The sequence below is a fragment of the Geospiza fortis genome, unplaced genomic scaffold, assembly GCF_000277835.1.
Source record: "Geospiza fortis unplaced genomic scaffold, GeoFor_1.0 scaffold112, whole genome shotgun sequence".
In the NCBI taxonomy this organism is placed as follows: Eukaryota; Metazoa; Chordata; class Aves; order Passeriformes; family Thraupidae; genus Geospiza; species Geospiza fortis.
Window position 1 is genome coordinate 14247032 of NW_005054298.1, and position 14640 is coordinate 14261671.

The 14640-nt window shown below is 62.0% G+C and overlaps 2 protein-coding genes across 2 annotated transcripts in view; both read left to right on the forward strand.

The window, feature by feature from the left end:
- Nucleotides 1–2: 2 nt before the first annotated feature.
- DES (desmin) lies at nt 3–5132 on the forward strand (the record flags this gene model as incomplete). The annotated part of the gene is made up of 9 exons (XM_005416068.2): nt 3–403; nt 1839–1899; nt 2075–2170; nt 2260–2421; nt 2511–2636; nt 3299–3519; nt 3653–3702; nt 3984–4066; nt 4188–5132. Coding segments are annotated over 9 exons (1242 nt in total), but the record flags the coding sequence as incomplete, so codon positions are not given.
- A 2396-nt stretch (nt 5133–7528) lies between these two features.
- The window catches only part of SPEG (striated muscle enriched protein kinase), a 37535-nt gene continuing 30423 nt past the window's right edge, over nt 7529–14640 (forward strand). Inside the window, 1 exon segment of the mRNA XM_031058091.1 lies at nt 7529–7937. Coding sequence (XP_030913951.1) covers nt 7529–7937 — 409 coding nt within the window.

The following is a 14640-nucleotide window of genomic DNA, read 5'->3' on the forward strand; positions in this document are numbered from 1 at the left end:
CGGCCGTGCCCAGCCTGTCCACCTTCCGCACCACCCGCGTGACGCCCCTGCGCACCTACCAAAGCGCCTACCAGGGCTCCGGGGAGCTGCTGGACTTCAGCCTGGCCGATGCCATGAACCAGGAGTTCCTCCAGACCCGCACCAACGAGAAGGTGGAGCTGCAGGAGCTCAATGACCGATTTGCCAACTACATCGAGAAGGTGCGCTTCTTGGAGCAGCAGAACGCGCTCATGGTGGCCGAGGTGAACCGCCTGCGGGGCAAGGAGCCCACCCGCGTGGCCGAGATGTACGAGGAGGAGCTGCGGGAGCTCCGGCGCCAGATCGACGTGCTCACCAGCCAGAGGGCTCGTGTGGAGGTTGAGCGTGACAACCTGCTCGATGACCTGCAGAAGCTCAAGCAGAAGTGAGTGGGGGGGCTCTGGAGGTCCCTGTAGGCATCCGTCAGTGCATCTCCATCCCTAGGGGTGGGTGGGAGCAGAGCTTGCCCGGGCAGCTCTTCAGGTGCCTTTTGCTATGCTCACGCCTCGTGCTCAGAGCCCACCTTGACCCCAGTACTCTGTCCCCCTTGACCCCTTTCTGGGCAGCACCCAGAGGGGAGAGTGGCTCCCAGAGCAGGGGTGTCCCCTGTGCTCTCCCCTGCAGTGAGGCTGTAACACCACAGGACTGAGAGATCAAAGTGCATCTGACCCCAGGGTCCCCAGCTCTGCTCACATGGGGGAGGACTGCTGGGCCCACGGGTGAGCTGAGCTCTGTGGGATGGACGGACAGACAGATGTAGTCAGGCAGGCAGAAGTGAGGAGACGGGTAACCCAGGGAAGGTGCTCTATCAGCTCCAGACATGAAGGAGGGAGGGGAGGCAGCAGCTGCACTTCCGCAGGCCAGGGATGCTCCAGGCCTGCCGTGAGTGTCCATGGTGCCCTGTGAGCAGTGGGACACCCCAGAGATGCTGTGGACCTGGCTAGTGCTGGGGAAGAGGGTGGGGATTATCCACAAGGGTGGCCAGGCTGAGGGAACCCCCAGGGACTGATGAGCATGGGGAACCTGGCAGTAGGGACAGATACTCAAGGGGAGCTGTGTGTTCTGATGATGGTCTGCACCTTCCCTCCTGGACCCTGTGCCCTGGGGACACCATTCCCTCGGGGTGACACAGCTTGCTGCCCCTTTCTGTAGCCCCAGCCACCACCACAGCCAGCCAGCGCTGGGGTCCTCCCTGATGCGGGGGAGCTGGGGGTGGTGGCATGGAGGAACTCTCAGTGACACGGGAGGAGTGGGGCCCAGAACAAACGGGTGTTGGGTTTCTGCCACCCCATGTGCCAGCACCACCTGGGCGCCTCCATCTCCTCCCTGCTGCCTTTCCACTGACATGCAGCCTGAAGTACTGTTCCCTTCCTTGACACAAACCTGGATCTCCAGCCCTGACCTGAGCCTCCCCCACAGCATTCCCCACCTCACATCCCATCCCAGAGCATTGCTGAAACCTTTCTGTGCTGCTGCTCTCCCTGGGATAGCTCAGCTGGTGGCCATCTCTTGGACTCCCGTGTCGGATCCTGTGCTCTGTCCCCCCAGCTGCTGGTCACTCTCCCCTATAAGGGCTGGGGCAGTGTGCGTGGCACTGAGCTGACCTCATGTCTTTGTGATCTCTCTGGCGTTGACTATAATAGGGAATGGGAGGAAGAGCCCCTGGCCCCCCGCCAGTCCCCTGCTGCCTGCCGGGAACACAGGACAATCTGTTTTCTTCCTACCGGGCCTTGCTGGGCTTAAGGACAGCTCGGGGGGACGTCAACACAGAGGGAGGGAGCTCCCTCCAGACCCCCCTAGCCTCCCTTCTCTGCCTACAGGCTGCAAGAGGAGATCCAGCTGAAGGAGGAGGCTGAGAACAACCTCGCTGCATTCAGAGCTGTGAGTGCCTGTCCCCTTAGGGTGGCGTGGGAACCCTACCCTCTCTCCCACCCCGATCTCCCCCCAGCAGCCTGGCCCCAGCACCAGGGCACAGTCCTGGGCACAGCTTTGCACCTTCCAGCCCTCATGCTCTCCCTGCCACCCCTCACTATCCCTCATCCTGTGTCCTTCCCAGGATGTGGATGCAGCCACACTAGCACGCATTGACCTGGAAAGACGGATCGAGTCCCTGCAGGAGGAGATCGCCTTCCTCAAGAAGGTGCATGAAGAGGTAGGTCAGAAGTGGCACCCTTTTCCAATGGCACTCACGGGGCAGTGAAAACGGAGTGGGTGCCCTGAGATGTCACCTTGTCCATGCAGGAAATCCGGGAGCTGCAGGCACAGCTGCAAGAGCAGCACATCCAGGTGGAGATGGACATTTCCAAGCCTGATTTGACGGCTGCGCTGCGGGACATCCGTGCTCAGTACGAGAGCATTGCTGCCAAGAACATTGCCGAGGCTGAGGAGTGGTACAAGTCCAAGGTGCGGGAGGCAGCGGGCCTGGGCTGGCCCCAGCGCAGCGGGCTGCACCTCGGGGCCATCCCCACTGACCCCAGGTGCTCTGTCCCCAGGTTTCTGACCTGACACAGGCGGCCAACAAGAACAACGATGCGCTGAGGCAGGCCAAACAGGAGATGCTGGAGTACCGGCACCAGATCCAGTCCTACACCTGCGAGATTGATGCCCTCAAGGGCACGGTGAGCTAAGGGCAGCACTGAGAAATCCCCAGCGTCCCCCAGGGACCTGCTGTTCCAAGGCTGCTCAGGGACATCTCTGGGGTGGGGGGCTCTTCCCAGCTCTCTGAGTTGCTGCTGCAGGGGGCCTTGTACCCCACATTTGGGCTGCACCTCCCCCAGCAGTGGCCTGGGCTCCTGCAAAGTGTTTTGGCAGAGTCCTGGAATCAAAGTGCAGATTGTAAAATGTGACCCAGCCTGGGAGGCTCCAGGCAGGCGGGCGCAGGGCTCAGGGTGTCTGGTTGCAGGCTGGCAAGGTGGTTGCAAACGAACAGGGCACAACAGTCCCATTCTGGCACAGTCATGGTCGCAGGAGCCAGCCAGCAGGCACCAGTGCCACCCCCAGGCAGCCATCCAGTGCTTCTGCAGCTCTCCGTGCCCTTTTGCTGGGGTAGGATGGCTTTGCTGGGGGACCTGGGCACCAGAGTGCTGGGGTTGCCCAGTGCATGCCCAGCTTGCCCCTGTGAGTCCCTGGTGCCTAGCGCTGGGCAGGTGGAGGGTTACAGTCACTCATCATGGTCCCACATCAGCTGAACCCAGCCCAGGGCTGACCACAGCTCTCCCCAGGATGCCCCAGCTCCCACCCTGGGTGATCCCTGTCTCACCGAGCACCCCCATCTCCCCAGAATGACTCGCTGATGCGGCAGATGCGGGAGATGGAGGAGCGCTTTGCAGGGGAGGCCGGCGGGTACCAGGACACCATTGCCCGCCTGGAGGAGGAGATCCGGCACCTGAAGGATGAGATGGCCCGGCACCTGCGTGAGTACCAGGACCTGCTCAATGTCAAGATGGCTCTGGATGTGGAGATCGCCACATACCGCAAGCTGCTGGAGGGAGAGGAGAACCGGTGAGTGGAAGGGGGGCAGGACAAACTGAGGGGACTGGCAGGGTCAGCGGTTTTTTGGGGGTCCAACTTTATGAGGACACACCTGAGGGCTAGGGCTGGCAGAAACTAAGCTTTCCCTTCTGTGTTCCCACAGGATCAGCATTCCCATGCACCAGACCTTCGCTTCTGCACTCAATTTCCGAGGTGAGTCTCACTCCATGAGGAGGGGGACCTGGGATGAGTCTCCTGTGTTCCCCTTTTGGGGTGAATGTCCCTGCTGGGGGGTTGTAGCCAGGCTGGCCGGCTGGGGACACACAGGTGCCACACAGAGCCCCTGGTATGGGGGCACTTGTTAGGGTGTTGCTGTGAGCTGAGGGGGGGGGTTAAACCAAGGCTGCTGAAGCTCCTCGGTGACGCCAGCCCCACGGCTGTGTCCCCATGCCACACGTCCCTGTGGTGCCATCCTCTGTGTCCTCCCCCTGCAGAGACCAGCCCGGAGCAGCGGGGCTCCGAGGTGCACACCAAAAAGACCGTGATGATCAAAACCATCGAGACCCGTGACGGGGAGGTGAGCACAGGGTGGCTCCGGAGGGTGCTGGGGAGGCAGGGGACCGAGGACAGCGCCTGTTCCCGCACCCGGGGCTCCGGTGTGGCACGGCATGGCGTCTCACGGTGCCTCTCTCCCACAGGTGGTGAGCGAGGCGACTCAGCAGCAGCATGAAGTGCTGTAGAGGAGGCTGCTCCAGCAGCCCACCGGCACCTTCTGTCCCTGCCTCCGTCCCTCCGCCGTGCCCCCCTCTTGCCCCCCAGCTCGCCTCTCGGCGCTCCCCCGGCACTGCCTGAGGAGTCTCCCCCGTGCAGCTGCCTCTGGGCCCCCCGCACCCCCTGGGCTCTCTCCTCCGGCTTCTAAAGGCTCGCTCTGCTTTCGCAGCTTCGCAGCAGCAGCGCCAGCGTCAGGATCAGGCCAGGGCCGGGGGGCGGCAGGAGGGAGGGACGGGACAGGCGGCAGGGGCTGGGGGGAGCAGGTGGTGGCCTGGGCCAGCTCCACAGAGAGCCGGACGGTCCCAGCAGCGGGTTCTGGATCCCCCCAGAGTCCCCTTCCCACCCTGGGCACAGGCTTGGGGCTCATCCCACACGAGTGGGGACCCATCCCCACTCCAGCACCGTGGCCGCCCCAGAGCTGGCACTTCTCCAGGTGCACGGCGGCGATGCTAGGCATGGGGAGAAGCTAGGCATGGTCTGGGCTCAGCCCCCTATTCTCTGCCCAGCTCAGAGAGGGGGGCCCAGCCTGCGTGTCCCCCCAGCCCAGGGGGGCTCGGGCCCTTCGCTCCCCCCGGCCCCAGAGGCAGCCCCGTGGGGCAGAGGAGGGCAGTGCCCGCCCCTCCCCGTGGCGGGGACCCCCAGCAGCAGGAGGCTGCACCGTGGGGCCAGGCTCATCAGCCGAGAGGGTACCCGTAGGTGGACACAGGAGAGAGGAGGAGTGAGTGAATGGGAGAGAGGGGGGAGAGGATGAGAGGAGCCGGAGAGAGGCCCGGGGGGCCAGGGCAGGCATCCCCAACCCTTGCCCCAACGCACCCCCACCCCACCACGTGTATGAGACTCTTCAGGCGGCTGAAATAAACAGCGGAGCATCACCCTGTCGTCTCAGTGCGTCTCTGGGGCAGAGAGGGGTGGGGTGGTGGGGAGGCAGCACCTGCGGGAGGCATCCCAAGGGGCAGGTGGATGGATGAGCCAGCAGCTCTTTGGCCTGTCTCCTCCCTAGGCTGCTGGGCCCCCCAAAAGGTGCGTGTCTCTCACACTGAAAGTTCTCGAGCATTTTGCTGCCTGAGGTGGTGGGTTTCCCAGTGGCACTGGGTGAGAAAGTCCTGCTGGGACAGGGAACAGTGACAGCTAAGCCCTGAGCAGGTTCGAAGGGGCTCTGGGTGATGGTCCTGTATCTCCCCCACACACCCAGGGTCACATGCCATGTCCTGGTGGCTCAGCTCCACAGCCGCCTCCTTTACACACCCACTTGGAGCCTACCCAAATCCACATCTGCCTGGGACTTTTCCAAGCCCCTCCAAGTGTCACCAACTTGCAAGCAGAGCCATCCTCTTTCCTAAGTGTCCTACACCCCTGCACCCTGTGATCATCAGACCCAGCACCCTATGCTTGTATCCCAGGTTCTGCCTCCAGCCTCAGCCTGCCAGCATCATATGCTCTCTTGTCCCAACACACTTACCCCTCTCCCTGTGCTCAGGTTGTGGGCATCTTGGCTTCAGCTCCTTCATCCCAGCAATGGGGGATGCTGTAGTGGAGCCCAGAGCTGAGCATCCCATGTGGGACAGCAATTCAGGATTGCTCTGCCCTGGGAGAGGTTGGAGGGTCCACAAAACTTTGCCAGCAGCAGATGCCAGGGGAGCAGCGGGCTTGGCACGGGGTAATGCTTTGGGGACAAGGCATGTGCTACTGCCAGCAGTGGGGAGTGGTCGGGGGTGTCCCTGATGGAGAGGCCAGCATAGCAAACCCCAGCTGGGAGGTGTTGGATCTCAAGGGATATCTCCAGCAGGTGGCCCTGTGACATCGCGGACAGTCCCCAGGTTGCCTTGGCTTGCGATGACACCTCCCTCCCTGCCGGCCCAGGCTGGCTCAGGCTGTGCAGGAGTTCAGCCCCTGGGGCAGGCTGAGGACAAACATTCCTTTGCCTGTAGGGCAGGGAAGAGGCCCCCAGGCCCCTTCTGGGGCTGGCTCAGCCACTCTGCAGCCAGGCTGTGGGTCTAGCAAGGCATCCCACTCCATTGTGCCCCAGCCATCCCAGCTGGGAAATCCTGGGATTTCCTCCTTGCCAGTGATGCTCCACTGATGCTGGCACCCTTGAGCTGGTGGCAGTGGGCTGTGCCAGAGCCGCCGGGGCTGGCCTGCAGCTGGGAAGCACGGTGTCGGGCGGCTGGCCTCCTGCTCACGCAGATTTACAGCCCCTGGCGCGGCGGCTGGAGCCAGGTGCCGAGGCTGCCGTGGTTCCAGGAGATGGGGAAGCCCTGCCATGCCCAGGGATGGCCTGGCAGCACCTGGCACAGACCGTGCCTGACTGCTCGCCGTGTGGTAGCTCCCACAGGATGCCCCAAGGCCGAGCAGCTCCAGCAGGCCTGGCGGGAGCCACACTGCCCGGGCCAGAGGCAGGGGCCCGTGAGAGAAACGGAGTCCTGCTGTGTTTGCAGCCTTCCGGGCAGGGAGGATTGTGGTGGTCAGGGATGCTGGGAGCCCCAGCTCTGCTGCCTGCTGGGAACGGAGCTAAGGGGCCCTGAAGGGCTGGCTCCTGCCCCGGGTCTGGCGTTGCAGGAAGCATGACGGTGTCCTTTCCCTCCACATGCCGTCAGGGTCCCTCTCTGCCCCGATCCAATGACACTGCCGGAGAAGGGGAAGCGGGGGAGGAAGGCTGGGTCCCCCCCGAGCCTCTCAGCTAATATGGAAAGGTGCTGGCCCTTTTCTATCTTTGCAAGAGGAGCTGGGCTGCAGGGACGGGGCAGCAGGCGCAGAGAGGGGGAGCCCAGCCAAGGAATGTGACATATCAGAGGCAGCTGCCACTTCAGGAGAGGGGGCAGAGGGAGCGCAGCTCGCCGGGGGCTGCGGGACGGGCCGGGTGAGGGGGGGGACGCCACGGCCCCAGCACGGGGACGGCGCAGCGAGCGGGCAGCGCCCGCGGGACTCAGCGGGCCGGCGAGGAGCAGGTGCCGAGGCGCTGGGCGGGCGCGGGGCTGCAGCAGAGCGCGGGGTGTGAGCGCCGCTTGGTGAGGGGCGGCTGGGCGAGCAGGAACCCGAGTCCCAGCCTAAATATAGTCTCTCGCTTGCCCACAGTGCTGCGACCTCTGGGGCTGCAGCCTGTGGGGGGAGGCACCGCACCGGAGGGCATTCGGACTGGGGGGTCGCCACTGCCCCAGCGCCCCAGTCAGGCACCCAGCGCCCCCAGACTGCAGGCAGGGGGAGAGGAAGGGCACAACGTGCGGGTTTGGGGTGACACGGGTGGCGGGTGGTGCTGGGGGAGCTGCAGACCATGCACCGGGCGCAGGGACGCAGCGGCACGGCCAGGGCTGCTGGGGAGCCCCGGGCAGCCCCGCCGAGCCCCGGCCTCCCCCCGAAGCGCGCCAAGGTCACAGCGGAGCCGGGGCCGGCCCAGGAGGGCTCAGCTCGCCTGGCAGCGCCGAGCTTTGTGAGGAAACTGAAGAATGCAGCGATCGGCACCGGCTGTGACATCCGGCTGCGAGTGGCGGTGGTGGGCACCCCCCGGCCCAGCCTCCGCTGGTACCGAAACGAGGAGCAGCTGGCCCAGGGTGGGGAGGAGTATGGCACCCTCTGGATCCGGGACAGCAAGAAGGAGGATGCCGGTGTGTACACGTGCGTCGCTGAGAATGAGCAGGGAGAGGCCATGACCAGCGCTGTGCTGGCCATCATTGACATGGAAGGTAAGGGTGACGGGGCCACCAGCACGGCACCAGTGCTGGCACAGACCTCGGCACAGGTTTGCTGAGCGTGGCAGCAGCGTTTGCAGGCTCTTGCTGCAGTGCATGCCCTGGGGCCAGACAGGGCTGCTGGGCTTTGCTGTGCCCACCCTGCTGCCGGCTAGGGTGGCTCTCCAGCCTGGAGCGAGCATGTGGCTGCAGTACCCCCCGGCACGGCCGGCAGGAGGAGAGAGAGAGAGAAAAGAGAGAGAAAAGAGAGAGAAGAGAGAGAGAGATGGGGATTGAGCTCATGGTACTGGTGGTCAGCACCCTCCACCAGCTGCCCACGGGCAGAACTCCCGTAGGCTCACCATAACAGCTTTACCATTGGAAATGCACTGGGTGAACTGGAACGCCAATGGGGCTAGGAGAAGGAGGAGCCTAATGTGAGAGGTGGGGCTGACAAGTAGGTGGAGCCTGTGGCCCTTCGATGTGCGAGACCGGGTAGTTAATCAGCCAAGGCAAATTAACAAGCATTTGCTCATCCCAGTGGCAGCCCCTCTGCTCATCACCGTCACCCTGGGTGTAGCAGTCAGAGAGGGAGTGCATGGGCACTGCTGCCCTTGCTTCATCCTGCAGGTTTGCGGCTCAGCCCCCTCTGCCTCATCGCCGTGGAGTCATGCAGTCATGGTTATTTATGTTGGAAAAGACCTCTAAGATGATCAATCCAACGCTTAACCCAGCACTGCTAAGCCTACTGTTAAACCATGTCCCTCAGTGCCGCATTTACATGTTTTCCAAATATCCAGTGATGGTGACTCCGCCACTTCCCTGGTCATTCTGTTCCAGTACTTGACAGCCCTTTTGGTGAACAAATTCTTCCTCGTGGAGGATGGATGCCCCCTCCCTAGGACACTGAAGGCCTGTGTGTTGGGGGGTGTGGAGGCGGGTGGCGCTGCTCTGAAGTGAGATGTGCTGTCTGCATGGGACAGCGAGGATGGGAGTGAGGGAAGCAGCACTGAGCCCTGAGGCTCCAGGGAAGGAGCTGCCCTGGGACTCTGCAGCACAGGAGGCACCCCAGAGACGCTGCACTCTGAGCAGGGGGCTGGGTGACTGTGGCAGGTCAGGAGGAGCCTTCACAATGCTGAAGGGGAGCACTGAGCCAGGAGTCTGGAGAAGTGGTGTTTGGAGGATGGAGGAAGGTTATGTGCAGGTCAGGTGGGGTAGCAGGAGGAGCAGAGGAGTGTGCAGCAGGGGTTCTGCCCTGCAGTGAGCCTGTGTGGAGTCACTGTGCATCACACAGTGGTCCCTTGGGGACCGTGCACCTTTGGTGCAGTTGGGTGTGGGGTGAAGTGTGTGCAGAATGGGACACATGCACTGCCCTGGGGAGGGGCAGCCTGTCCTGGGCAGACAGCAGCTGGGTCACCCTGTTTCCATGCTCTGGTGTGCAGCTGCACCTCTCTGTGGCCACACCAGTCCGGGCCCCACTGGTGCTGCCCAGCAGCAGCACAGTCTGATTTCCCCAGGTGCCCGTTCCCGTTGTGCTGACGCACTCTTCTCTGCTCCCAATTCCCAGCAGCCAGCCCTCACCACCGCCTTTCTGGGGCAGCTGAGGGAGGGACTGAGCAGCCAGGATTGCCTAACCTGCAGTGTGAATGTCACCCTGCCTTGGGCACTCCTCCCAGCAGGCTCTTGGCCATGGATGCACCACCATAGAGCAAACAGCCTCCCAAAAAGGCATCCCCGGGCCAGAGACACCTCTGGAGCTGTGCAGCCTCTGGGGCACTGGGTTGAGCGAGGAGCAGGACAGCCCCTGGTGTGGCTTTGTCACTGTGGTGGCACAGAGCTGTCTTTGAGAGTGCCACATCCTGCCAGGGCTGGACAGGTCTCCAGGGATCACGGAAGTTCCACTCATAGCTCTGCCATCCTTGTACTGGGAAGGGACACCCCATCCTTGTTCCCTGGGGCGCTCTGAGCTAGGTCATCAGCCACTTCCAGGGCAAGAGGGATGGGTGCAGGGTCTCCAGGCAGGACAAAGTCTTTCTCTGGACTTGGCATCCCAGGCCCCTGTGTCTGGAGGTATTGGAATGCCCTTGCTCCATCGGCAAGACCAGCTCTTTCTCTGGACTTGGGGTCCTGGTTCTGTGTGTCTGGAGGTCTTGTGGTGTCCTGGCTCCATCTGCCCCTCTCTGGTAGTGGTCTCTGGTGGGCACAGAGCCCCTTTTCTCCCTGGTGCACTGCCAGGCTGAAGATCTCTGTGGGGCCAGCACTGGCACTCCCCAGGGTGGCTCAGATCCCTGCTGGTGGCCTGGGGAGGCTCCATGCTGGTGTCTCTGCACTCAACCTGGGGAGCTCCTCCTGCGCCAGCTCAGCAGTCCCCCTTGCTCACACAAGCCCGATTTAGCTTCTCTAATCTCTTGCCCTGAATCTGTCGCTCCACCCCACTAATGATTTCTCCTGCTCTTCTCCCAGGTTCCCTGAGTGCGTCAGTGCTCACTGAGGGGAGTGGGGAGAGCATGTGTGGGGCTGGCCAGGCTGGTGCAAGTGCTACAGGGACACACTGTCCCCACTGTCCCCCCATGCCCCACTGCACTGCCCTGTCCTGCTGCAGGCTCTCCCTAGTGCCCCAGCTCCACAGGTGCAGGCAGAGTGCATTGACCCTTCTCACACCAGCACCAGGCCCCTCCAGGGGCTGCCCAGGTTCACTCAGGGAGCCTCCAGATCCTTCCAGACAGCCCTGGCCCCTACCAATGCTCCATTGCTGCTGGACTTGCTAAAGCCTTTATCACCTCTCAGCTGCATCTCCTGAATTTTTTCCCTGCAAACTGGATTAAATCACCTCTAAAGAACCCGAGCTAATCTCCTTTTAGAGCCCAGCCCTCGTTCACTGTGCCAGCACTGCCTGATCCTCCCCACCCAGGCTGCCTCTCATTTCAAGGTTGGATGTGTCCATCTTGGGTTCCCAGTGCAGGGCTTTGCTCCATTTGCCTCCACCTGCACTCAGCAATCAAACTGTCTTGGAGGCTTCCCTCTGTCCAGGAAACAGCCTGAACCTGCCTGGATTTAGGGCAGGAAAGGGGGCAGAGGCTTCCTGTGTGTGATGGCCCCGCACAAACCCTTCCTGTGCGAGGAGTTACAGTGGGGGGAAGTTGGCATAATTTTTCAGCTGATGGTGCATGGCAGTGGCAATGGAGCCCACTGGGGACGGCTGTGCTGACAGTGTCCCTGGTGGCTCAGCATCTCTGGCCATTTATCTCAGTGCCTAATTTTAGTCCCACAGTTTGCAGCGCCGTGCCTGTGTTTAATGCCAGCTGCCCCAGAGTGGCTCCCACCTCTGCCCCCATCCACCTGGGCAGGGGTCTGGTGCGGTGCCCACGTGTGCCAGATTCCCGTCCCCGGGTCTGTCAGAGCGTCTGCCCCCGGTGGTGAGCGGGGTGCTGGGTGCAGCTGTCCAGTCAGTCACCTCCACCCCTGCCCTCTCGCCTGCTGCTGGAGGGTTATTTTTGCTGAGGAATGTGCCATCCCCTCGGATTCTGGCAGCCTGCAGGGCTTGTGTTACAGGCAAGAGGCCGAAACCCAGGCCTGCAGTCGGGTAAATATAGAACCAATATTCGCGACTGCAGGAGGGGACAGCAGCCTCTTCCTCCTTCCAGGGCTGCCATCACTCCCATTGCCCTTCCTGCCTCCTGACACCAGGTTGCTGGAAGGGGCTGGTTGCTTCCACCCTGCTGCCTGCACTTTTGCCTGCTTTCCCCCACAGCATGCAGCCCCTCTCCCAGCTGGGGGGTATGCCAGAGGCTGGCAGGCCAGGGATGGAATGCCTTGTGCCATCCCGCTCTGTGTCCAGACACCCAGAGCCAAGGTCACATTGCTGCTTTGCATCCCTGCGTTCTCTGCCTGCAGTGAGCGCTGTGTGCTCAGGCATCCTTCTTGTGGCAGCAAAGGGAGGCAAAGCTGGAGAGGGCACCGGGATGTCCCAGCTCCTTGGAGAGGGGGGACAGCGCAGCACTGCTCCTCCACAGGCTCACAGGGATTCTGTGGCGCTGCCCTGCCGGGTGACAAGGGACATTCCACTGCTGTATTTATTTTCCCTGGGGACAGAAATACGGAAGGTGCCCACCTACCCAGGCTCCAAGCACATCCCCACCTCCTGCAGACCATCCCCAACAGCTCCAGGAGGTGCAAACGCATGAAAGATTCATGGCCAGACCTCCTCCTACTCGCGACGCTGCATGCACACACCGCCATCAATTATTCAAGCACTGAGACAAGGGGCTGCTGCCTGGGACCAGGGCAGGGGGCTGGTACCAGGCCAGAGCTGTGGGACTGGTCAGGACCTGTGCAGGGCAGTCGGGAGGCCAGCAAGGTGTGGAGGCTGTGGTTCCTGGAACGGTGGGATTAATGCTGCAGTTTGAGCGAGTGTTTGCTGCCTGCTTTGCCTGGGGCTGATGTGTGTCCAGCAGGCAAAGATGGAGCTGGGTGGCAGTGGGGCCATCTGCTCCAGGTCTGCTTCTTGTCCATGCCACACTGCGCTGGCTGCCATTCTCTGTCCTGGGTCCCTGACCTGCAGAGGAGCAGGGCATTGTCAGGGCTGCCTCTGGGCTGGGGCAGGGCAGAAGGGCAGCCCTAGCTGCAGGTGACCATCACCTCCCGTGGGACACCTTCTGCAGTGACTTTTGGTGCCTGCAATAGGCACAGCCTCTTGGAGGTGATCCAGCTATTCCCAGAGGTTTGGCATCTCTAGGACAGCCCAGAGTCGCTCCTGAAGCCTTTGCTGAGGGATGGCCACAGAGTCACAGTTGCTGGAAAGAGCTGTGTGCCCTGCCAGCCAGGAGCTGTGACCAATGGGCAGCAGATGTAGGATAGGTGGAGGATATACAAGTGACTGTGTTTTGGCTGGAAAAAGGGGGTCCTCCTGGGGCCAGACCTAGGGTGTCCTTGTGGGTGCTTTGGTGACAGCACCCTCGCCCTGGCACCACTGTGTGACACATCCAAGCCTTGGTGCTTCTTCCCAGCATCCCTGATGAGTATTTTATTCCCACTTGAGTGTGACAAGAATGCACAGGCTATGTGTCTGCAGCAGGACCACAGGCATGCACAGATAGGGTGAGAGTACCTGGCAGGATAGCCCTGGGTGCAGGTGCCCTGACACACACGAGCCCCACAGCTCAGCTCTTTACCTAGCTCTGCCTCAAGGGTACCCATTTGTGTCCCCAGCCAGGGCTGGTGGGGGGCAGCAGAGACCTCTGTCTCTGACAGGAGATTCCCTTAATGCCAGCTGTAGCATTTGTAGGACTTGTCTGACGTGCAGGGTCTCCACGGAAACCCCGCAGCATCACTCGGATTGTGGGACTGACAGAAATGTTGTATAAACAGCTCCTTTTGTACTGGGTAATTTGCAACTTATTATGGAGCCATGAAAAGCCTCACGTTTGGAGTCATGAGCTGGGAGGGGAAGCAGAGAAAAGCTCCCAGAGCTGCCAGGCACCATGGGGAGCGTGATGCCTGTGAGCAGCTCCTCGTGGAGCAGCTGGCTCCCCAGGGGACAGGTGAGCAGCGTGGGGACACGCACTGGGTGGGGAGGCCTCCAGCAGCGTCCCCATGGATGCTCTGCAGTGGGAAGGGGCAGCTCAAACAGAGGTGAGGCAAGGACCTTGGCAGCCTCTCCAAGGGCCTGGAAAGGGGGCTGGTGAATGCTGCAGGGCTTGGTGAGTTGATGAGGCAAGGTATCGAGCTATGAGGCACCAAGAGCTGTGAGGAGCTTGGCATGCAAGACAGGATCTGCTGGGACTGTAAGGCTGGGACTGCCCCTCTGGCTTATTTGTAGCATCACCTAGAAAACTGGGACAGGCAGCAGGGCTCAGGATGGTCAGCTGGGGAAGGTGTGCCAGGGTTGTGCCAGGGTCGTGCCAGCACCCAAGGAGCACTTACAGGTTCTAATGTCCCTGGCCAGCCTCCGTGGGGACTGCCACCCACAGCTTCTGCCCACATCCCAGGAGCCCCATCACAGCTGGGTCCTGGCACAGAGTCCTGCTCTGAGCTGTGCTGTGGGTCCTCACCCCAGCAGGAAGGGAGGTCTCATGTGTGTCATGCCACGTGGACAGGGACAGCAGCCTACCTTCCCAGCTGCAGCTTGTCTCCCCTTCAGCCGCAAAGCAGCGATGCTACAACAGGGCTGAGCAGCCCAGCCCTGCACACCCATGTGGGTCCTGAGCCACCTGGGGGGCAGGGTGCAAGGTTTCTCTTGGCAGCAGCACTGAGACTGGAGGCTGTGGGTTTGCCAGGGGGATTGATGTGAAGCACTGTGCCCATATTAGCTCCTGTCCATGTACAGTTGTGCTGTGACCCACACCCATGTCTTGGCAAGGGGATCCTTCTGCATTACTGATGCCTGGGGGATGTGGGGCACTGAGCAGAGGCTGGCAGAGTGGTGGTGAGCCTGTATCCTGGCTGGGCAGTGCCATGGCACACTGCAAACCTGCTGCTGGGTGCAGGCTTGTGGCAGCTGTGGCACTGAGTCTGCCCTGTTTGAGAGCACTTTGGGGACAGCACACAGGGTGCTGCTGTGCTGTGTTGGTTCCATCCCAGTTGGTCTGCATGCGGGGGCTGTAGTGGGGGAGCTGTGTCCTGAGAGAGGAGTGCAACCCCTATCCTGGGCAGTGGGGCAGGATGGACAGGTGACAGGGGACAGTGGCACAGCTGCACTGCCTGGCAGGGGGCTCGGACC